Source organism: Aspergillus fijiensis, assembly GCF_003184825.1.
Source record: "Aspergillus fijiensis CBS 313.89 unplaced genomic scaffold BO72scaffold_45, whole genome shotgun sequence".
Lineage (NCBI taxonomy): Eukaryota > Fungi > Ascomycota > Eurotiomycetes > Eurotiales > Aspergillaceae > Aspergillus > Aspergillus fijiensis.
The window spans coordinates 210,220-232,988 of NW_024469021.1; the positions used below are offsets into that span (position 1 = coordinate 210,220).

General features: G+C 51.4%; 6 protein-coding genes across 6 annotated transcripts; 4 read left to right on the plus strand and 2 right to left on the minus strand.

Annotated features, from left to right (window-relative positions):
• The first annotated feature begins 3,706 nt into the window (after positions 1 to 3,706).
• BO72DRAFT_194218 (uncharacterized protein) lies at positions 3,707 to 4,508 on the plus strand. The gene has a single exon (XM_040939559.1). It carries the CDS (start codon positions 3,970 to 3,972, stop codon positions 4,402 to 4,404), a length of 435 nt encoding a protein of 144 aa, XP_040798796.1. The 5' UTR covers positions 3,707 to 3,969; the 3' UTR covers positions 4,405 to 4,508.
• A 138-nt stretch (positions 4,509 to 4,646) lies between these two features.
• gfsA (glycosyltransferase family 31 protein) lies at positions 4,647 to 6,218 on the plus strand (the record flags this gene model as incomplete). The annotated part of the gene is made up of 1 exon (XM_040946498.1): positions 4,647 to 6,218. The coding sequence occupies one exon, from the start codon at positions 4,647 to 4,649 to the stop codon at positions 6,216 to 6,218; it is 1,572 nt and encodes a 523-aa protein (XP_040798797.1).
• Positions 6,219 to 10,818: 4,600 nt separating this feature from the next.
• On the plus strand, positions 10,819 to 11,747 carry BO72DRAFT_384109 (MADS-box domain-containing protein; the record flags this gene model as incomplete). The annotated part of the gene is made up of 3 exons (XM_040941538.1): positions 10,819 to 11,067; positions 11,270 to 11,404; positions 11,469 to 11,747. 3 exons carry the CDS (start codon positions 10,819 to 10,821, stop codon positions 11,745 to 11,747), a joined length of 663 nt encoding a protein of 220 aa, XP_040798798.1.
• A 1,487-nt stretch (positions 11,748 to 13,234) lies between these two features.
• Positions 13,235 to 15,690, minus strand: BO72DRAFT_450462 (DUF803 domain protein). Its single transcript, XM_040945260.1, has 4 exons — positions 15,424 to 15,690; positions 15,222 to 15,359; positions 15,065 to 15,157; positions 13,235 to 15,007 (listed from the first exon to the last, which is right to left on the minus strand). The coding sequence occupies exons 1-4, from the start codon at positions 15,463 to 15,465 to the stop codon at positions 13,466 to 13,468; spliced, it is 1,815 nt and encodes a 604-aa protein (XP_040798799.1). The 5' UTR covers positions 15,466 to 15,690; the 3' UTR covers positions 13,235 to 13,465.
• A 153-nt stretch (positions 15,691 to 15,843) lies between these two features.
• Positions 15,844 to 17,426, plus strand: BO72DRAFT_450463 (H(+)-transporting V1 sector ATPase subunit E). The gene is made up of 3 exons (XM_040945261.1): positions 15,844 to 16,222; positions 16,311 to 16,822; positions 16,922 to 17,426. Exons 1-3 carry the CDS (start codon positions 16,190 to 16,192, stop codon positions 17,070 to 17,072), a joined length of 696 nt encoding a protein of 231 aa, XP_040798800.1. The 5' UTR covers positions 15,844 to 16,189; the 3' UTR covers positions 17,073 to 17,426.
• A 519-nt stretch (positions 17,427 to 17,945) lies between these two features.
• On the minus strand, positions 17,946 to 20,486 carry BO72DRAFT_515307 (uncharacterized protein; the record flags this gene model as incomplete). The annotated part of the gene is made up of 7 exons (XM_040949546.1): positions 17,946 to 18,805; positions 18,856 to 19,009; positions 19,060 to 19,135; positions 19,186 to 19,315; positions 19,376 to 19,428; positions 19,481 to 19,603; positions 19,634 to 20,486. 7 exons carry the CDS (start codon positions 20,484 to 20,486, stop codon positions 18,143 to 18,145), a joined length of 2,052 nt encoding a protein of 683 aa, XP_040798801.1. The 3' UTR covers positions 17,946 to 18,142.
• Positions 20,487 to 22,769: the final 2,283 nt, after the last annotated feature.

Sequence of the window (22,769 nt, forward strand, 5' to 3'; positions counted from 1 at the left end):
GCGGGATGGGAGGGAGGTGAAAAGTCCCGGCGGATCGGCTGCGGGCTGCTAAACCGACGACGAGACTCTATCAACAAAGTCTAGTCCCATGGAGCAAGGCAATGAGTCTATGGCCCAACCGCGTCAAGGCCCGCCATGCGACGAGCTACGCACTATACAATTATTCTTAACGAACCACCAAGAAATCCATGCATAGCATAGAAGAACATCGTCCCGTTCTTTGCAAAGTAGGAAAAGTCCCGGTTCGATGGCCATTGGCCCGGGAACCGCACCCTTGGGAAGAAGGATAGCCTGAGCCGTTTTGGACCCTGAGTGGGAGAACCTTGAACTCGGCGAACACTACGTAGCTAGCACGGAGCGGAGATGAAAGAAAGAGAAAGTTGTGGACCCATTGCCAACTGTCAATTGCCCTTGATGTCATCGTACACGGGGGGTGCAATTGTGCTTGACCATCTGCTTTTTTTTATCCCGGGCTCCGATTTTCTTTCTGTCCGGTTGTGGAAAAAGCGCGTTTGTTGACGATTGAGTAGCCGCTCATCCTTCCAGATTTAGCGATGGGGGATGGGGGGGGTCTTGTCTGTCAGTGGGGGGCGCTTGTCTTTGTTCAGGATTGATTGACAGACAGCTGGGGACCGAACGGCCACAATTGGAGTGAAGTACGGGGGGAAGAGGGAGGGTTTTTTTCTCCCCTTTAACTCTGCGTAACCTGTACGATTGTTTGGAGAGCTGATGTATGTACTGTGGAAGAAGACAGATGGCAGAGCTGTTGTCTGCATGTAGTCTGACATGTCGGAAACCCGGACAGACCTGCTGAGTAGTTACAGTACATCAGACGGAAGCCAGCAAGATGGACAATCGATCTCAGCAGCTGTACGAATCGTCAAAATTTCCAGGGTCCCTGACAGCTGCCAAGGCTGGCGTTCAAGCTTAATTACCCGGCATTGAGTTTTGGCGAGTCGACAATAGCCACCCGCCCAAGAGGGCATTGCAGGCATTGCAAAAGAGGGAATGTCCTTGTAGATCCTTTTCTGTTAAATCTGCTTTTTCTCTTTCACTGCGCGTCAAGATGGTTGATGTTGAGCCGAATAAAACGTGCCCTTTCCCCCCCAGACTTGGCCAGCCGGCTATGCACCTAATCGACTGAGAAAACCCCCTCCCTCATCGGATGCACAACAAGAAAAGTTCCATCAATGAAGGTTCAGTTCGTAGGCGCAACAGTACGTAGTCAGTGGCAGGTCGCGGGCGTACACGCGTCCAGACAACAGGCTCCGAAAGTCTACTGTATATCATTGGACTCTGAAACTTCAGGTTTCATGGTTTGGACTTTGCTGATCGCGATCCACTATGGCCGGAGTACGAGTGTACCATAACTGCCACCAGGTACATGTCTAGGATTCTCGGAGGCGAATCCTCTGGCCCTGTCAGCCCATTACCCATACACCTGTGACTGTGAGGCTCAAGGCTGGGTCGTCTGGTTTGCCACTGCGCCGCAGTCCGGCGGCGATACGGCCGGGCGGGCGGAGGAGACATGATTGTAAGGCGCTCAATATGTGGCCGGAGAAGTATCCATGGTTAACCTGCTATAGATAGAACGTTTACATTGAAGAGGTACTAGGTAGTCAGTCCACTTTTCTTGTCCCTTGGGTGTGGTTCTTTTAGGTACAAGTGTACTCGAGTACCATTCTGCTGAGTAAATCACACTCGGAGCGTGCGTGTATGTGACGGAAGACCGAGCGGTAGCAGATTGAAGAGGCTATATTGAAATGATCCCCCAGTCCCACGCAATAACGGGCACCATGGAATGGTGGTAGTGGTTAGTGCTGAGTGTATTCTGACTGGCCTATCGACACTGAGGAATTGATGGGATAGATGAAATGTTGCTGACGGGCAATGGGACTAGTTTCACCTTTGCACATTTTCATATTTTCAGCATTACTTACACTGTAATTCCACATCAACAGGGCAAGATGATCAACCTGATGGGACACGCGGCCCGTGGGGCTACTGGCCCATCCCCTTAACAAGTCGCCCCTGAGTGGCTGGCCCGGCGGGAAACTGCACGCAGATCCAAAAGGGCGTTGCACCAAACACGCCGCGCTCATCCCAGTCTTCACTACTGAAGTTGGCTTCCAACATGCTCTGTCTGTCTGTCTGTCTGTCGCGCAATCTGACACTCACTGGTAATTGTTTTGCAACTTTTTTTTCATAATCCGTGGGGGGGGGGGGGGGTTGAAACCCCCCGGGTAGAAGAAACAAAAGAGAAGCAAAACTTGAACCTGCAGCCACCGACTCATCGATGCACTGTTAGAAACCTTGAAAGAGTCAAGCAAGGCGAAATACGATAACGATAAGAATAGAATCCAGTACATTTTCACATACGGCAGTGGCTGCGCTTTTCATGAACTCACCACTGGAACATTCCGAGAAGCCATCGCAACTTAACCCTTCCGGGATGGAGCGAAGCACAAAAGAAAAGCCCATTCTTATTGTCCGCCACCCACGATCTCCCCCCCTTTCCACCCCCCCAAAAAAGACAAGCTGTCACTGTCACTTCCATCATCTGATACTTAACTTACTTACCGTTGTTCTGTAACACGGGAGAGCCCGGGTTTGGGATAGATAGATCAAGGCAGCAGCGGGCGATCGACTGTCTGAGATTTCTCGGCGTGCACGTTGACGACTACGCAATCGATCAGGGATCTCGAATGTGTCGGCGAGGGCAAATGTCACTAAGCAGAGTACGCGCATACAAGTACTCATTCATACATGGTGTACATGTACTATGTTGCAAACACAATCATCGTCTCGTGCCATAGTGGGCCACATCACGACATCTGTAGAGAATACCCGAGAAACACGAGGGAGTTTAAAAAAGAACAGGTGGTCTTTATTCGATCCGTTCTGGTCGGCTTTCTCCGGTGGTTGACCGGTTGATTCTGTTCAAGGGAGAGCTCTTTCTAATCGGTATCTGCATGCATGTATGTAAAAAGGTGCATTGAGGGTCTCGGAAGGATTGCGAGACGGGGAAGTCGAGAAGGACCTGGGGAAAGCCAAGTGCATTGACGGTTGTTGGAACATGCCATCCATGGAATACATACTCTATCTATCACTTTCGTCTTGTCAATGTCAATCTCTCCATCGGCGATAGACATGACCATGGATGTATCAGCCTACAAATCGTGGGCTTCAACGCGTCTCGAGGACGGTCTGTAGAATGGCCAGGGTCCTGCAATGGTAATTGGAGTTGAAAAATACGGGCAGGCACCGGGCGAGGTGTGGGGAGCAGCAAAAAAGGACCCATCCGCCATCGCCAATTTTGCCTCTATTCTTAAGTCAGGATCTGCACCAGAAGCAGCAGGAAAGAAGGCCTTTAACCTACGTAAAGGGAGCACGGTAGAAAGAAGCCAGAAGAAAAGACCGCGGAGGTTTATACGAGCGGAGCATTGATAGTACTGTGTATGTAGAAACGGATGTAGATTACACCATTGTGGGAAGGTGCCAGACAGGAAGAGGATAAGAACCACTTCACTATTGTCCCAATCTGCCCCTCACAGCTCTTCCCTATGTCTCTGGCTGTCTGGCTGTCTCTTTTTGTCCTTCTCTTTCTCTCTCACACACTCACACATACACTCGCGTCTCTTCCATTTGACCCTGCAGTGCAACCAAGAACAATACGATAGTTGGGAAGAGAATCCCGACAACTGAGACCCTCAAACCCGCATTGGTTGGTACAGAATATCAAAAATTGGGTAAAGGGTAATTTCCAGCGACGGGCGAGCAAGCTTATTGATTGCGCATTAATTTAACTCGGTAGGGGGAGGGAAAAAAAAAGCAACAGAAAAAAAGAAAAAGAAGTGCAGAGAGTGGAAAAGCTTTGGCCCCATCGAAACCCAGCCCGTGGTCCAGTTCCAATCTTCGGCATTCCCACTTGGGGTCCAGCTAGAAACTAACTGAACTAAACTAATCTGAATGTTGCCTGTCCTTCGCTCTCCTCAACTCATCAGGCGGTCCGACATTCGCTCTCCTGTCCTTCTCCAAGTCTCGCTCTTAATATTCACTTCCAAGCGCCCCTCCTCCTCCTCATCCTCTTCTTCTTCTTCTCCTTTTCCCTTCTCCGTCCCGCAACACTCGACAACCAACAATCCCCTGTCCTCCCCTCTTCTCCTCCTCCTTCTACCTCTCCGTCCTCTCATCCTCTCCCTTTTGGTGAGCGCGTTTGTCCAGTTGTGTTGGTGGACTCGTTTTCCCGTCGGCCCGATTTTCCCTTTTGGCCACTTTTCATTCTCGCCTCAACAACTTCGCTGTCCCTGCGACCTTTTCCTTCACACAGTACCTTCTATTCTGGCTCAGATCGCCATCTCTGTGACCGTGTCGCAGGTCTCGACGCTTCCAGCCTTTCGTTGACAGTCTCTCCCGGCAGTAGAGAATACTTTGGTCATCTATTCGCCAATTCCCTTCGTTGCAGCAACTTACCGCCCGACGTTCGCTTCTCCCGACGATTGTTGACGAGATTCGAAATCGGTGACGACTCCGACTCCGACGACTCTCTCTTCACGAGCCGTCCTAATATCACGAAATAAAGTCTAATAATCAAACTCTGTGGCATCTGTTTCATGTTCAAAGACTACGGAACAAAGACCCCGAAAATGCCGGTGTTTCGCATGAAAACAGCGGTTCCGCTGATTGCCCTTTTCTCAATCGCCTTTTTCTTCTGGTGCGTTGAGCGCTTCGATCGGGCGGCTTTCTTGCGTTTCAAGCAGCCGGCCGATCACGTCGCTGGAACGACCTCCCCTCAAATTCAGCTACAGCCCACGTCGCCCTCGACCAAGTCCTGCGATGTTGACACCAATATCCAGCCTCCTCTGCCTATGGCTGAATGGCTCCCACGCAAGAACTACACTCGTGCCTATTTCCGTCCTCACCATGTCAGCCCCAAGGCCGAGTTCAGCTCATTGGAGAGCATCGAGGTTCCCGTTCTTCCTCCCATGACCGTTATGGAGCGCGGTATGGTCGTCTCACCCGATAACAAGGAATCGTCCCTGCCTTGCCCGCCCGTCATCGATGTGAATGTCGCCGCTGATCACGATGTGGACGAGACTGACAAGCTTCTTTTCGGTCTCGCCACCACTGCCGACCGTCTCGATCGCCTGCTGCCATCCCTCCTCTACTCCTACGGCAACACCAAGGTCGGATTGATCGTACTCGTTCCCGATTCTGACGACGACATTCCCAAGCAGGAGACTTACTTCCGTAACCGCGGTCTGGATTTGACACTCATCCAATCCCCTCTCGATTTCACCGCTCGTTACTTCGGTCTTGTCCAGGCGTTTGCGGAACACATCAAGACTAAGCGCCCTCAAACCCAATGGGTCAGCTTCATTGATGACGATACCTTCTTCCTGTCTCTCCCTACGGTTGCGGAGGAATTGAAGCTCTTTGATGCGAGCAAGAAGCACTACATCGGTGCCCTGTCTGAGGCCAGCTGGCAGGTGGACACTTTCGGTCACATCGCATTCGGCGGTGCTGGTGTTTTCGTTTCGAAGCCGCTCCTCGATGTTTTGGTGGACAAATACGATGAGTGCCAGTCCTGGGGTGAGCAACCGGGTGACCAGAAGCTTGGCCAGTGCATTCAGCGTTACGGAGACACCCCCCTTACTCTCTGGCCCTCTCTTTACCAGATGGATATGAAGGGTGAAGTCGATGGTGTGTACGAGTCTGGTCGCAAGATCGAGTCTCTCCACCACTGGAACAGTTGGTACACCAAGGACGTTGTCAAGATGACTACTGTGGCTGCAGCTGCAGGTCGCCGCTCGGTTCTTCGCCGTTGGGTCTTCGATCAGGAGGAGATCGTCAACAATGCTACTGGACGGTCAACACGCACCTTCTGGGTCTTTACCAACGGATACTCGCTTGTCAAGTACACTTACGATGAGAACACCCCCGATGATGCCATTAACTTCGACCATGCCGAGAAGACCTGGGAAGAAGACCCCCGCGGTTATGAGGCCCGCCTCGGTCCTCTCCGCTGGAGGGATCAGGACGGTGTCACCAAGGATCGTTGGTTGTTGCGAGAAGCCTATGTTGTGGGTGACAATGTTCATCAGTGGTATGTGCGTGAGGAAGATGAAGGCCACAGCGTGATCGAGATTGTCTGGCTCGGTCCCAAGGGCGGTGGCGGTGCAGGCATCAATGACTTTGCTGTTCGCAGGCAACACTGAGCCTTGAGATCAGACAATCAAAAATCATATGAACGAAACTAAGGCTGGTCCTTGGAATCTGCATAGCTTCTCTTCTTGCACATTTTTCATTCTCTTTATTTATCATTTTTCTGTTGCTTTTCCTATCTCTCTGCTGCTCCCCTATCAACACCTTTGCTAAATTACTTCGAATGTCGACGACGATATAGCTGAAAACAAGGACAGACGTATAAGGGATTGGATCGGGTGTATCAATTCTTTTCTCGGAACCCTGACCTCCTTCGGCATTCTGTTCTCTATTGATTGATCATTTGTTTCATACTCGGCGTTGTCATCGGCGGAGTCAAGGAATGAGCGCGGTCGATCAAAGGACTGGGAACTGGTGGTTTTCAGCGGACGGGAAACTCGGGACTATGGCTCGATCAAGGTTTCGCCTCAATTCGGTGGCTTGATCGAGGTGCCAGCCCGGACACTACTACACTCTCTTTGTTTTTCCTTGTCTTTTTCACCGTGATGTTCGAGGCTTGATCCTTCTTGATGCATACCACTTGTAGAAATAGAACCTCTTTCGATCTCCCACGTCTCTCCCCGACCACGGAGTCGCGGTTAACGCTGGTTTGTCTTTTGCTTTGTCCTGGAGATTAGCGCATGTATCGTGGCGGGTGTTGTCCGGCCGCATATCACGACTTAAGTCTTAGATCTGTCTTTCTAGGCTCCTGGTATATAGAATTATAGATTCCTTGAATAATCTTAGCATTGTGAGTGTGTGTGTGTGTGTGTGTAGTCATCATTTCCAAAAATTTCTGGACTGATTTTGCCTGTGTCGGCCAGACGAAGTATAGCCGCTGTCAGCGTCTGTCAGAAGTTCTCGACTAAACTCTCTATCTATACTTCAGCAGCCTATCAGTTCTAGCTGCTCTTCAGCATTGTACAAAAAGCATCCTACTGTCAGTAAGCTAGCACCACACACCAAGCCTTACAACCCTGTCGTCTCCAATCTCTCTTCATCGCCTATCCCTAACCGAATTCCAACCAACATTCAATCTCGAACCATTGCCCCAATTATATCATATCGACAATACATCCCCTCCCCACAGGACAACACGCCTTCACGTGTACTTACAGACAAACGACTTTCCAGTTTCCCTTACTCACCCAGCAAAATTCCCGAGAACGTTCGCCCGCCGCAACACAGCCACATTTTTGGTTTTCTGTTTGGGGGCTCTGGGATAGGCAGGCAGGCGGCGGGTTGAACTTGGAAACCCGGGAGGACTGGAGCCTATCATGTTTTCTTGGGTGGTAGGACAATGTGAGGGGTGAGGGTCCTGGTTCCGGGGTTTGGTTGGTTGGGAGGTGCAGTGGGTGGTGTGGGTGAGATATATGATTTTGTCGGATTGGATTGTTTTGGGGGTAGAGGAGGCGATGGATGATCAGGTAGCCTGGTATTTATACTGTGTTGATCTGGAAGAGATGGGGTTTGGGGCGTGGGGGTTTGGGGGTATGTATTGTTGTACTTGTGAGTATGTGGCTCGGGGGATTGGGTATGGTGGTGTATATAGGTTGGTTGGTTGGTTGTCTATTGTGTTGTTTTTTCATGATATGCCTTCGTGGCTTGGAAGCTTTGCTACTTCACCCGCGCTTGGGAAGCATCTACTATATACTAAACTGATGGGATGCAGCCTGAGAACTTGAGGGAGGTATGCATCCGTCCTGGTTGTATCAGGGTGAGTTAGGTGGGTTTCTCCTGGGCTGCGAGTTCTTGTTCTCCAGTCAGGGGATTTTCGGGATGCTTAGGGGGAGGGTCGGTGATATTGGAGGTGGTGGGATTGGGGGCTTGCTGGAGGGCGTGAAGGGTGATATCAGATCTACTTTCTAGTTACGCGCTTGCCATCTTTTGTCTTGCAGTACGGTACATGGGGATGACTTGATGGTTGGTTGCTGTGTGCCATGCCGGTGGTCAAGAGGTCAAGTTGGACCGGCGGGTTTATTCTTTTCTTCTTTTAGGCCATGCCGTGGATGATGGGTCCAGTCGTAAGCTCGGAACGCCTGAAAGCTTGACCTTGGATCCTATCAAAGACTTACCTATGCTTCTGGCTGAGGGTGCAGTGATGTGTGGGGTGTGATGAGGGGTTGAAAGTAAGTTTGGTGGGGAATTTGGGAGAATGTAACCCTGGAGGCTTTCGGTTTCGGGGTGGAAGTTGTGGGATCGATGGTGTGGGCTTTTGAAGGCTGGGATTGGATGGGATGGGATGGAGGATATATACCAGGTGTGTTGTGTTGAGCATGGTACAGTTGAGTGAGCGTTTGATGCTGGCTTGTTTGGTTGTTGTTGCAGGTGGCTGGTGTCTATCTTTTTACGTGTCTCTTAGAATGGAGAGTCCGCACAGCTGAATCTACTATTTTTGGTGGATTTTGGTGGATGAGGGTTGTTGCGTGGTGGTGTAGTTGTAGATTGTTTCATACTCGATAAAACATGGCGGACATCATGATCTCGAACTGTCACCGTCATCCCGGGTTGGATTTCCGCGGGGAAATCCTGGGTATATCATACGGAACAGGTCTAGTTCTATTCCATGACTTATGGCTCAAGGTACAGTACTATTCGGGCACAGCCCTACAGGAAGGGGACCTTTGGTCGGTGGTGGATCTTGCACGAGTTGGGAACTGATGATCGAGATTTCGTTTTTGTCAGGCAGTGTTGTGTTGTTGAAGATGTTGATATGGTTGTCCACGCTGGTTTGCTGGGGTTTCTGTGGAGGGCTGAGCACAGAGTAAGTTGTTCCAGCATCTGCGTACTTAGAAAACTACAGTCATCCAGGCTCTGGAATGTATGGGCCGGTTCCGGTTTCAAGGGATGGATGGGTGCTTACCTGCGGAGGAGGATGTGTGTGGCCTCCGACTGGACAAGCTATTAGAGGACGGGGAAGATATATTATTGGTGCTGGGTGGGAATAATTGGGGCAATTATTGCTGATAGTAGGGCCTCAGGCTGCGTGCGTTTCCCCTGTGAATCCTCTGCTGTCAGTGGCTATTCTTGGATCCCTGCATTTCCAATGCTGGTGTCTGAGTATCGTTGTAGTTGGGCATTAGGTAATAGTTATGGTCCATGATGTATCGATAGAATATTGTTGAAAAGTGTCAATGAGTGTTGAAAAGGGAGACGGCTGGCATAGTAGGTAGGTAGGTACCTAGTAGTCACAGTAGGTAAGTCCTGGCTGACTTGAGTTTATAGGGTTGCATGCATGCAAGAGCACAACCCGGGGGACAGGCGGCAGTTCAGTAGTGACTGTCTAGTTAGTGTAGGCCCTAGGATGGTGTGGAATGCACTTCCCCCTCCAAACTGTAGAAGTCTCTACCGAGCTGGCTCGCTGGTTGGCTCGCTGGTTGATCTTGGACTGAGAGCGAGAGAGTACCTAGCAGGTACTACAGTACTACGCAGTCAGAACAAGGCGTCTGCAGGTCACTGGCCGGTCTCTCTGTGTCTCGGTAGCACAATTGCCAGGTCTGTAGTTGAGTTAGTAAGTTACTGGAAGTAGTAATGTTTTGATTTTGGGGGCGAACTGCCCGCGCGCCGCTCCCCGTACTGCGTACTGGGGTTTACCGTACACGGGAGGAAGCACCGCTAGACCTGGCCAAGTGGAATGCGATTCTGAAGGTCGGCACATGACCGGATCTCAAGGACTAGTTGGTGATCAAAGTGATGAGCTTGAAGCTCGACAACTCAGAATCCTTAAGTTCTGCTGATTGTGAGTGTACGTACGGAGTAGTTTTCGACTACACACCTACAGTGTCCACGGTCTGCACACTAGATTCCCTTTCTGGATGGTGGATGGGAAGGAAGCCAGCGGACAAAACGGATACGGTAATAGAACCTCGGGTGGGGAATGTGAGTTGGCCTCTACAATCGATTCCCCCAATGCCTTACTGCGGCTGCGCCAATAGACACTCGGGCCAAGAGCCAGGCTTCCCCACCGTCGGGTCTGGACACCGCCCGTATTGTGACCGAAAGATTGGAGCCAAGTTTGGGGTGTGGTGAATAATGAGTATGCGGCGTTGCGGGAGAGCAACTCTGCAAGATGAGGTAGAGGTGGAGGAGAGATGACTTGGAGGTACAGTGAAGATCAGTGGGCAATCAGTGTAGTCCTGAGTAACATGAAGTACCTGTGGTTGTAGGTTGTAGGTTGTAGTGTACCAGTTCTACAAAAAGGGATGGAAGCTCTCTCCCCCATGGAAAGATGGGAAGAATGCATCCATCCATCAGCCAGCGGTACGAAACCGGTTCCCGGGGGTACGATCAAAGATACCGAGCCCACCCACCGACCGATCCACGTGACTGACCGCCTGCCTGTCCTAACCGGCACTTTGCCTTCTTCGACCTTCTCCTCACTCAGTCGCTCCCCCCCCGTTTTCTCTTTCCTTCTCGTCCTGAACCCAAACCCTGCGAAGCAAACGCGTTACTCGATTTGGTCATTCTCCCTCCCCCTCAAAAGCATCATTCCTCTTTGGGCATTTGTCTTCACGTCCCCCAGTATCTTCCTTCCTCACTTTACTCTTTCAAAGGAATTCCTTTTCGTTCAAGTTTCCTCCCCCCTTCCCCCCTCTTAATCACCTCATTCAAACCATGGCCGACATCACCGCCGTCGGTGAAGAGAACCCTTCTCCCACCCAGGACGACCTGCAGCAGGCCGCCGGTAACGGCGCCGCTGACAACCGCGGCACCAAACGCTCTCGCATGAGCGCTGCCGACGACGACGATGACGATGATGACAAGCCGGGTCGCGAGCGCAGAAAGATCGAAATCAAGTTCATTCAGGATAAGTCGCGTCGCCACATCACCTTCTCCAAGCGGAAGGCGGGTATCATGAAGAAGGTACGTGCTTGCGCGTCTCAGCCCCGTCAACCTCTTTTTTTTGCCCACCCTCGATCATTCGCGATTCCAGTCGATTCGCGGCTCTTTGTTCTTTGTCGCTACATGAGCTCAAGGTCTTCCGCATCAATGCGTGATGCTCGCGTGAAGTCATTGTTCCCATCCGCTTGACTAGTACTGACGCATCATCGCGGTCGCAAAACAGGCATATGAACTTTCCGTCCTCACTGGTACTCAAGTACTGCTTTTGGTCGTGTCTGAGACCGGTCTCGTGTATACTTTCACCACCCCTAAGCTCCAACCATTGGTGACCAAACCGGAGGGCAAGAACCTGATTCAGGTGAGTGGCGTCCGCTAATGTCTCGGTCAATTGAGCCCGATTGACTCACACTTCTCCATTGCAGGCCTGTCTCAACGCTCCCGATCCGACCGCCAATGAGAACGGCGTCGACGCCCCGGAGGTGCCTGCTGAGACTCCCGAAGATGTCAGCCATGCCAATGTCAACCCTCAGCAGCAGAACATGCCCCGCCCTGCAGGCATGCACCCCGGTTACATGACGAACGAGCAGCAGCAGCAGATGGCCTACTATCAGAACCTCCAGCAGCAGCAGCAAGCAGGTCAACAATATCCCGGTATGCCTGTAGGCAACCGGATGCCCCCTCAGCATCAGCCCACCGCATAAGCTGTGTGTCTTTGAGTCCCTCCCGCCGCGCGCTCTAAGGAACCTGAGGAGCTTAGGCAAGTTGTTCGCATCTTTGTCAAACATCAGCCCGCGCAACGCTTGCTCCTCCACGGCCTTTCTTTGATACCCAGACGATTTGTTCCCTCACCTATTTGGCACACTTCCGAAACCCAAAACCAGATGAAAAAAAAAATGTGAAAAATCCGGTCTACGCTGTATGCCAGAAAGCAATCCAGAATATCAAGAGGAGGGATGATTTCAATGTCTTTTTTCCATACTCTGTATATCGTCGAACTGTTGGTGCTGCATGCAATCCGAGTCGCGCTGATCTCAGCATATGGCAAGATCGCGTCTGCTATATCCGCCCCCCCCGTTTCACCATAAATGCCAAACAGCCTATTAAACAGAAAAAAGCTCAATCGAGAAACAGAAAACCACACAAAAAAACAAACCCAAAGGCCAGAATGGATGATCGAATCATGAAGGATGCATTCCGAAATCTGGGAAAGGCTCCCAGGCAATAAATTGATTTTCTTTCCTGTTTTCCCATTCATTTTACTAATGTCTTTCCTAGACGACTGCTGGGAAGTGGCGGTGTTTCTGGTGCTTTCTTTCTCTCTTCTCCCTGTGTCTGCTGACTTTTTCCTCTTTTTGCGGGCGAAGTGGTTCTCTGTTAGCTCTGATTATCGAAATGCGTGTGTGTGTATGCGCGAAGTATATGTGTTCTTATCATAAATTGTCATTTCTTTTCTTTCCAAACCCCATCTTCCACCCATGCAGTGACTTAATCCCTTGTGACTTCCTTTTATGCAGTTCCCTCTCTTTCAGGAAGGAGTGGGCGGACAAATGCCATGTATGATCACTCCTCGAGATTCTCTTGCCATGATTAGCGTATCGTAGCGGCGGGTAACTTACCTACCTTGCTGTTCTCATAGGACTCTACTCTTGTGCTGGCTGTATCCATATGGGAGAATCTATATAGGAGATCAGCCGATGAGTTGGTTGCTGGCAGAGCGATGCAGACAGCAGTCAGCATTGTACTCGTACCAGTTCCCGCACCGGGCAGATCTTCCAATGATGTCAGATCCTGATGATATCAGGGCCGGGCATACCCTAGGCGTGGCAACTAGCCAACAACAGTAAAAGTAGGGGGAGAAAGGATTACAACATGGTCGTATGGTCGAATAGCGCTTGGGTGGAATGCTGCACTACGGTCTTGCTTTGGGGGAGTCGCTGGGTACTCGTTTGATGGTATGAGTTTTCATGTGGGTATGACTGCGAGCATTGGTAAAAGTGCTTGAGTCACTATAGGCTTGTTTAGGAAAATTAGATGTGAGACTGGATCTTTGGTCGATTGATAGGGATTCTGCCTACGGGCATGTCCTCTGTCTGGCCCGGTCTTTTCGGGGTTGTCTATCATGCAGGGTTAGATTTAGGGGAGGAGAAGGTATAGCGTTCGTTTTGCTTTGGCTTTGACTGTGGTTAGAATTGTGTACTTGCTTATACTTTGGTATAATAGGTTATATGGAATGTATGGATTTGTTGTTGTACATTAAGTGATAGAGAGGCTCGGGTGGGGTCTACTGTTTGAGACATATATGGTGCTGCTGGCTGTCCAGTAGAAAGGTCTATGGGAAAGGAAGGTAGGAAGAAGGAAGGAAGAGGTCGAAGCAGAATCAGAAGAGAAAGAATGACTATTGCTGCTCGAAGGGGCCATCCTAATGAGCCTCGAGGTCTGGATCATGGTCGGACGGTTGGCGCCCCCGATTTGACGACGTCCAGCGAGTGAGGGTCCGTACGCTTCCCCACGCCTGGCGGAGAGCTCTCCTCGGACCAGCGAGGAGCGCGCCCCCCTCACCCCTATCTGCACCGGGTGAGAGGTGCAAGGATCCCTGGCGACGGTGGTGGGAGGCAACGAGGCTGTCGCTTCGTTCGTCTTGCGTGCCGTAACCTGTGACCCGGGCACCCGGGCCATTGGCGGTCCCCTGCCGGTGAAGAAGGAGCTGGCGGTTTTCCGAGGCGGGAGCCGATGTTCGCCGTTGTTTACGGTCGAAGAGAGAGTACGGGTTGCGGCGCTGATTCCAGGCAGGTGATTGACCCACAGGGTTGGTGGTGGAGCGGCGTGGGCCTCGGAGAAGACTATCTCGCAGGGTCGTTGCGCCACTTCGGCTGCGCGGTCGTGCTGGGAAGGGCCCAGCCGAGGCGCGTTTGCGCTGACCCGACCGCAAGGCGAACGCCGCGTATTCGTTGTCCGAATCATCAAGTTCGGCCCAGATGGAAGCAGGATCCACGTCCGCTGTCGACGTCGTCGAGTCCCGATGGCTCAACGGCGCGTGTAACAGAGGTAGACTGGGTGCCCGTTGGTGCGGGGTGCGGCGAGGAAGGTGAGCTGTTTGCAACAGTGGCTCCCGCTCCGATCCCTCCTCGCCGTCGAGTCCCAGGCCAATCGGTGATGTCGGAAGTTCCTCAAGGACGGCCAACCCTGGACCCAAACCGGTTTGCGTGGGCCCGGACACGGCCACAGCGGCGTGACTGTCGATATCCTCTAAGCGCCAGGACAGACAGAGCACTCCGCTCAGGAGAACAATCGTCCCCAGCGCGATAAGTCCCGCGTGGAAGCCTCCCAGCTGGGACATTTGTTGGAAATAGACCAAACCATCTATGATAGCAATAATGTTATAGATGCAGAAGACAAACGGATACAGAATGCTGGTACTGCACAGTTTCAACCCTCGATGGAGGTAGAAGAGCTGGGACAGAGCCAGCGCTATCATTGCAAGCAGAATGACCCATGATTGCCAGCGGTTGAATTGATTGACGCGATCCACGACAGTCCGAACCAACAGCTCGACAGCCGATTTCGCAAGCAAAAGAGTGTGCGCGGATAGTATTCCGCTGATCATGCCAAAAGAAAGCCCGCGTATGAGGCGAACACGCCCCGGGGACATTTGCAGTGCCCTGTAAGAACCGCGCGATCCCGTATGCTTGGACCGCGGCGGTGACGTAAGGAAATCGAGCAGTCTGGACCCTGCGTAGATAGCCAGCACCATCAGAGCTGTGCCTCCCATCCAGAGTACGAAGTTTCGACGCTGCAAAAGCTCCAGGAGTTGATCAAGACTATGCGCCGGCTCTCCCAGGGCACCGAATATTGCGATGAGCAATGCACCAATGCAGACCAAAAGTGTGCCCACCAGAGAGTATCTTGTAAACGCTTCACCGAGGATCAGAGTAGCAAAGACGGTGTTGAAGACGAGACCGGACTAAAGCGCGGGAGTTAGTGAAGCTCTGTAATTGTCGTCGCAGGGCTAGAGACTGACTGCTTGGAGTGTTGAAAGTACCGGGAGCGGAAGGGTTGTGATTTGTATAGTACTGCCAACAATGTTCGCAACGACGAACATGAGCATACCCAGCTAGAAAGAGAATCGCGCGGTTAGACCATTGCGAGGCACTGGAAGAGAAACATGCGCTGCGCACCTGCCATCTTCGACGTTTGTAAGGCGGTCGACGTAAATCGTAAGGGTGTTTCTCGTCCTCGAGGATATGCGACTTGCGTTGGAGGGTCAGTCCGATAGCTTGAAGACTGGTCGAGATCAACCCGACGACGACTCCAACCTAGCAGGAGGAAAGGAAGTTAGCTCCTCGATAGTCAACCGTGGAAATCGAACCAATAACTGACCGCGACGCTCCCCTGAGGTGACAGGTCACCGAGATTGCCCATTGCGAAGGTTGTCCTCATGCATTGGCTGCTGAGCGGGGAACGAGAGACCAGGCACACATCAGACTGGGGAAGGACAGGCTAGCAGTCCAGACTCCATTGTCTGACGGAGGCGATGGTAAGGACAGAGGAGAACCTTAGGTGGTATACTTAGGCGAAGAGCAAGGAGCGAAGGGTTATCGTGTCAAGTATGGAAGAGGAAGAAGGGGAAGGGTAAGTTAAGTTTAGTCGAGGGGGGCAATTTGGGGCGGAGGGAGAGAGACATTGAAGAGTAGCCGCCAAGCTGCGATCCGATCAGCAGATCCCGCCAAGTGCGACGCTTGCTGCTTGCTCTCTCCCTCTTGTCTTTTCTCCCTTCCCTGCCCCTCCTTCTTCAGGTCGCTTAACTACATTTTACATTCCGTACCTCTACGTTCAGGTGAGTTTCCTCCTTCTGCGTGGTGGCTCCTCCTGACCCCCTTCATGCAAGTGGTCTGTTGTTGTTGTTGTCGTTGTTGTACAGTACAATCACTATCAGTGCCGACCGGGAGTATCAGAGTGACAATCAGGCTGACGTTGGTCTCTTCTTAGTGCTCCACCCAGAAACACTCCTCCGCATCGGGAAGCTCGAACGGCCCTCAACATACCTACCAACCGACCTACCTACCTACCTACCGATAACCAGTCTTTCGCTTTTCCTTCTTTTCCCTTTGTCTTGTGAGACTTACTTCATCAACACACGGTCACCATGTCGCAAAGTCATGCTCTTTCCGATGACCAGGTACGCAACCATTGCTCAGTCCCAACTGCCCCCCTCCCCGCTACGGAGGCGACTGTCAGGCCCCGAACTCACAACCCTCTACAAATAGGTTGCGGGCGAGCTTCGCAAGATGACGGCCTTCATCCGCCAGGAAGCGGTGGAGAAGGCCCGCGAGATCCAACTGAAGGCCGACGAGGAGTTCGCCATCGAGAAGTCCAAGCTGGTCCGCCAGGAGACCGCCGCCATCGACACCCAGTATGAGAAGAAGTTCAAGCAAGCCGCCATGTCCCAACAGATCACCCGCTCCACCCTCGCCAACCGCACTCGCCTGCGTGTCCTCTCCGCCCGTCAGGAGCTCCTCGACGAGCTGTTCCAGCAGGCCCGCGAGCAGATCTCCGGAATCGCGGCCAAGGACGCCGACAAGTACCAGACCGTGCTGAAGGGGCTGATCCTTGAGGGGCTATATGCGTTGAACGAGGACAAGATCGGCGTGAGGGCACGCAAGCAGGACTTTGACACTGTCAAGAAGGCGATCGAGGAGGCCGAGAAGGAGTTCCACGAGACGGTCGGCAAGGAGGTCACCGTGGAGTTGGACGAGGAGGAGACTTTGCCGGAGGGATCGTGAGTCAACCTTTTTTTTGTTCTTTCTGGTTTCTTCCTGTCTTGGTGATTGTCCTCCTCAAAAACTAACGTCTTATGATTGTTGTTATTACCCAACAGTGCAGGTGGTGTCGTGATCGTGGGCGGTCAGGGCAAGATCGAAATCAGCAACACGTTCGAGGAGCGACTGCGTCTGCTGGAGATTGATGCTCTCCCCGCCGTTCGAGAGACGCTCTTCGGCAAGAACACCAACCGGAGGTTCTATGACTAGAGGTGGCTGGGATCGTTTGGTTGAATTTGCCCCCCTTTAGAGACATTATCTGACCTTGCTGTACTGCCTCCCCTCCCCCACCCAACCCCATGTATCTATTGTACCTGTTGTTTCTTCTTCTCCCCCCCACTGAAGATCGTTCTAGCTCTGTATACAGGCCCTTACCGTGTTTCTATTCTCCGTGTCTGTCTGGAGTTCCAATTCGAGCCGAATGATGATTTTAAGCTTTCCCCGCCCCCCCGTTTTGTGCTGATTCGGTGCCGGTGCCGAGTGCCTACGAATTGTAAGCGTAGAGTGTGGGATATATCGTGTGTACGTGGATAGAGCGGAAATTGGAATTGGATTCCAAGGGAGGTTTGTTTGTGGATAGTAAAAGTTTATATATACAGAGGCCGCCTGAACTACGAGTACCAGAACTACCACCAATAGATCATCGCTTGAAGGATTTATGGAGATTGCAACGTTCCATGGGCTTGGATAATGATAGACCTACGATGGCCCTCCTGTTTCCTCCACTACTGCTATCGCTCAATGTGAGGCAGACTCTGGGCTAGGATACTTCGACGTTGGTGCTCGACAGACGGGATCAAGGGGACCGAGCAGTCCACCCTGTGCAGGAGGTTCAAATGCGACCACGAATGCTGACTTGTGCGCAACTGGAGCAGAAAGTACGAAATCGGGCAGGAGGCCGATTGAGCTGAAAGAGAACCATAATGTTCACAGTCAGTCCGAGGTTTGCACAGTACCGATTCAAAAGCAATGGCCCGAGGTCTGTGAGCATGCTGTAAGGATGTTGGCCCGTGGCTGCTGCATTGCACGTTGCTGCAGCGCGCTTTCGTGCCGTGGAGGATGGTTGCAAGGTGCAAGTAGGTCAGCAGGTCGCGGTGGAGCCCGAGCCCTGTAATTCACCCCCGGTCGCATTGGGACGGCTCCTTATAACCTGGTAGTATGCCGTCGAGAGCTGCATGAGGGCTGCAGCGATTATATGCACTGGGGAGATTCGCCACTCCACTAACTATGACTGCGATAGCCACGGAAGATGCATGAAAATAGAAGGGGTACCGTACGCTTCACCGGGGAGGGGCCTCGTGTTGTCGGATTGGTATCTCTGTCCCAGCGCCAGCTTTGATTGCACTAGCTTTGATCTTCGGCAAGAACCCTTTGAAGGCTTCCCGGTCATACTCCCGGGCTTCAATGGTTCCGTAGATCGACTTCTTCGGACGCGGCCTTGTCCTGACGCTATAGACGATACGGTAGTGCAGGGTCTCAAGGGCTTCTTTGGCCAGTGTGCGCTTTAGATGGGAGGCACCGGAATCCTCGATCAAGCTGAAGACCTTCTTGAGACGGTCGGCCACCATATCCACCTGCGTGTTGAATGCCTTTTCAGCTTCTCTGTCCGCAAATTCTGCCTGGTACCGGCCTGAATCAACAGCAATGTTGAGAAGGGAGGTGATGGCGAGAAGCTCTCCATAGTCGTACTCGGGTTTGTCTTTGCCTTTGTACTTCCTGATGTCAAAGATATCCCGCTTGAGGATGTCGGTGATTCGCGTCAAGCTGAGCAGCTCGGTTAGTGGCTCGCACAGAGGCGCTGGATTGTCGAGTAAGAAGCACACGGCTAGACGACATCGGATGAGAGCGATCCAGTCAGCTTCCGGCAGTATATGCTTGAGAAGGCGGCTTTGGAATGTTGCGTCTTTGAATGTGTTGAGTGTCGTGGTGCAAACGCGATGTATCTAACAATGTAAGTGGATTGACATATTATCGTTTAGAAATTCAGACTCACCAAGTCCTCCGCTGTTTCCTCCGAAGAGCTCTCCAAGACGGTAACTATCGCTTTCTCAATCTCCGAGCTGATAGTGGCGACGCTTGTAAGAGTCATATCGAGCGTCATTCGGAATAAAACGCTCAACAGGTATTCTCGGGTGTCGTCTGCGAATCTTTGAATCGATTAGCACTCGTCGAAAAGCATACGATTTGAGAGACTTACAAATCAGCTGCCCCGCAGATCAGATCCAGGACAGACAACACTAAGCCTTGGTGCCGGGAGATAGATTGGAGGTAATCTGCAATGGCTTAATATCCCGGAAGTCGCACTCCTAGGCTTGCTTCATACCTTTGGGATCCGCATCTGGAACGATCTGTTCGTGAATATCTATTGCATTCGGAATTGCTCCTAATCGTTTGAAGAGTATGCGAAAGTCATCTGGCCGTATGAGGGCCTTAACATGTTTAGCATTTGTGTTCTGGGATCAAACAGTTAGTCAGTAAAGCATAAAAATATAGGCTACGAGAGCACATGTCACCTTTATAGCCCTGCAGTACGCATGTCTGATACTGTACTGTGGCTCTATCGGTACTGATGGCCGATATTAGCAGTGCGAGGAGCCAAGAAGCCTGAAAGGACTCACTGGAGTGGAAGATCCATGAGATCACCTCGTCCGGCAAGAATGACCTGGAGAGAGCAAAATCAACGATACCAGAATGAAAAGCTCTCTCCCTCGAATGATTTGCTGAAACGAATGAGCTTTGAGCTAGTTGTCGTCAATTGAAGGAATACTTACCTGTTAACGAGGTCAGATACGATCTCGGACTAATACATTCTACCGGAAATTCAAGTACAGGAGGCAACTCGTCCTTGAAATCAAAGAAGTGCCAAGCCTTAGTCGGATCAAAAGCATCTGTTCTGCGTAGAGCGTGAAGCAGACGTTGCATGTCCATCTCGTCATCGTTGTCGCCCAGAGCTGACGTTAGAATCCCTTCATGTAGCTGTCCCCTCCGACGGGTGGATTCATTAGCCGCCCTGTCGAAAGACGCCCTTAGCTTAGCGATACCAGCCTCAGTCTCCTGATCATCAACCGCGGCAGTGACGAGGGAGTCAAGATTATTCTTGTACGATGGGGCAGGCTTTTCCAGCCGGGCGAGTGAGTCGGTCTTTGCCGAAACTGTACGGCCAGGACGTGAAGGCTCTGAAGATGTAGAATGGGTCGGTTTAGCGAATCTCATAAAAAGGTCTGCGGGAGACTCTAGTGAGCCTATGGAGTCAGTGTCCTCTCCATCAGAACCCATCACGACCTCTTTGCCGTGCTGGACAACACGCTGCGAGAAGTTAAAGCTCGATCCTGGTACCAGACTTGCAGGTGACGAGGAGCTATCACTTTCTGTCTCATTCTTGAATGTGTCATGGATAGATGGTGTCAGCGAAGCAAGTGGTTCATGCGCTGGCCTTTCTGGGGTCGAAGATCCATCTTTTGAGAAAGACGACGATACTTCAGTGAGAGGAGAAGATTGCGGAGGGGCCGGACTAGGATGCTTGGCTGAAGGCTCCTGGGCTGGAGGCTCCTGGCGAATGTCTTGGTTGCTTTCGTTAGTTGCAGCGAACACTGGACGCTTGAAATAACTGCTTATGCGTCGCATACTGGGCAGATGAGGGGCACTGAGACGCTGTCATGGAAGAATGACCTGCATGCTTTGTTCAGTTTAGATCTCCGCATTCTACGGAACACGTCGGGCGCGTCTCCCCATTCGCGAAGTCACATGATACAATACTATGAAAGCATGGTTATATGATGGAGATGGTAGTTAATTCGTACAGTGCTCCAAACAGCACAATTGGCCCAATTCGCAAGAAAGAGAATAAATCCCTCTCAAGCTGTATTTTTAGTTATGGGACACAGGCATCAGCGCCAAAACCGGATTTGCTTCCAGGCACCGCCCCATCGTTTGCTGGTTCCCGTCTCAGATTGCTATCTCATATTATGACCGTCTCCGTTCAGATTCGTCAGCTTTTCCCCATGCACCGTGACCGTTATGTAGGGGCTACTCCGTCCAGTGGCACAATATCCAGATAAATGATGTGGGGGAGGGATTCCTTCCGATATTCATAATTTCCCAGGGGCAAAATATTATTACGGCCAATTTTTTCCAGAATCTCTCCGAATGATCATACAGACTTCCAAAAATACGGTTTCTTTCAAATTGTCGTTCACTAATCACCATCCATTGCTTACCAGGAAATCCCCTGTCGCCTCAGATTTCTTTGTCCGTCTGTTCTTTTCGACCCCAAAACAGGTCAGCCAGAATGCAGCTTGAAAGGGGCCAAAGAATAGGAAGCAATGGGTGTCGATTCGCCCAAAGTCGCTGTCTGCTCTTCAACCAAGGTGGGAAAACGAGCAATTCAACCTTACACTTCATATTCCTAGCTCAGAATCCTTCCTGTCTGATCGCTCTCGGATGTGGCCCAGGGGCTGGGAGCGGTGCAGATCTCAGGGTTAGTACGCCATGCCGACCACACTGTGCTTGGTAGCCTACAACTTTGGTCTCCACACGGGTTCGTGGCCGATCTATCCAGTCGGTGTCATATTCCATCCTTCCCGCAAGGTACAAGACTCCAAAGTACTCATAGTACGGCTATTTCAGTGTCCGTCTTCCGCTTCAGACGCAATGCACCCTCTCGGGGTTGTCTGACGGGAAGAGGCAGACCTGGCGCTACCGTTTTATGGAATCAATACTTGATTCTCAAAGTGAACATGTGCGAATAGGATAAACACTGAAAATGCACGATTGTTTCGAGAAAGGATATGCCTATCCTCCATAAAGTAGGTGAGAGTGTTAACAGTACTGGAGTCAGACGAGGCTATGGTGGCCAATTCTTACCCAGCCCCCTCGGGCCGGAACGAATAGCAATGACGGCAAGAGCACAGGCGAGATTAACAAGACTTGTTTGTGTATGTGTGTGAAATGTGAAGCTATTTTAAGTTGTTTAGAGGGAACCAATGCAGTGCAGAAGCTCAAGTCGGTTCACTTGCGCGTCAACACTCTGGCATGAAACTGATGTCTGACTGAAACACTTTCGACCGGGTACAATGCTGGATGATCGACTCCGAACTAGCCCCCCAATGAAGGAACACACTTCCAATGCAGGTTCACAAGAGACCAGATAATCCATGCGCAATAGTCATGGAACCATACCAAAGTAACCAAACTGTATCGGGTGGGAGGTTTGTTCCTCATTGGCCTTGCCCAGAAGCCAAGACAGACCAACAAAATATAGAGAGGAAGGCAAAAAAGGGGGGGAGTAGAGGATAATGATTGCTAGGAGAGCCGAAAGTACAAGCGGATAGCAATGGTATCCGGTAGCCGAATTTACATAATCAGAAGGGTTGACAACTTAGGCTGTGCGCATACGGAATTAATGAAAATTGAATGTAACGATTGACAACCGCATAATCCACCAGTGAGCTGATTGTTGTCCGTCGGGCTATCTAGCTGGTCAGTCAATCTACGGAATTAAGATGTGGTACCTCTCCGCGCTCCGTTGAGGTGGAGCATATCCATGGGCTGGCATCAGCATGTGCCGTCCCGGACGACCTTAGGCTGTTTCAGGCTCGCTTCGACTAAGCCCAGGCGGCCAGTCGTCCCTGGGCCTTCCAGAAAGCTCGGTAATCCGGGAGTATTGATAAGGTAACAGATACATCCATTCGCCCTGCTAGAATGGGTGCGAATAAGCAAGCAAGCATATCTTCCAGAAATGCTTAAGCATGATTGTCCGGGAGACTCGTCGACCTTCACATTCCCCAGCGATCCATCTACCGGTATGATGCGCAATTCGCCTGTCCTGATGGTATGCATGGTAGCATGGCTGCCGCAGTGCATGGACCCCAGGGAGGGTGGTCCCGATAAAAGCCATTTCAGCGCCAT

Excerpts from the sequence above, each read along its gene's own strand:
- BO72DRAFT_450463 (XM_040945261.1), top strand. The coding sequence starts at position 16,190 with ATGTCGCAAAGTCATGCTCTTTCCGATGACCAG. Across the intron at positions 16,223-16,310 it reads ATGCTCTTTCCGATGACCAG|GTTGCGGGCGAGCTTCGCAA; the intron begins GTACGCAACCAT and ends CTCTACAAATAG. Across the intron at positions 16,823-16,921 it reads GAGACTTTGCCGGAGGGATC|TGCAGGTGGTGTCGTGATCG; the intron begins GTGAGTCAACCT and ends ATTACCCAACAG.
- BO72DRAFT_450462 (XM_040945260.1), bottom strand. The coding sequence starts at position 15,465 with ATGGGCAATCTCGGTGACCTGTCACCTCAGGGGAGCGTCGCG. Across the intron at positions 15,360-15,423 it reads CACCTCAGGGGAGCGTCGCG|GTTGGAGTCGTCGTCGGGTT; the intron begins GTCAGTTATTGG and ends TCCTCCTGCTAG. Across the intron at positions 15,158-15,221 it reads ACAAACGTCGAAGATGGCAG|CTGGGTATGCTCATGTTCGT; the intron begins GTGCGCAGCGCA and ends TTCTCTTTCTAG.
- BO72DRAFT_194218 (XM_040939559.1), top strand. The coding sequence starts at position 3,970 with ATGTTGCCTGTCCTTCGCTCTCCTCAACTCATCAGGCGGTCCGACATT.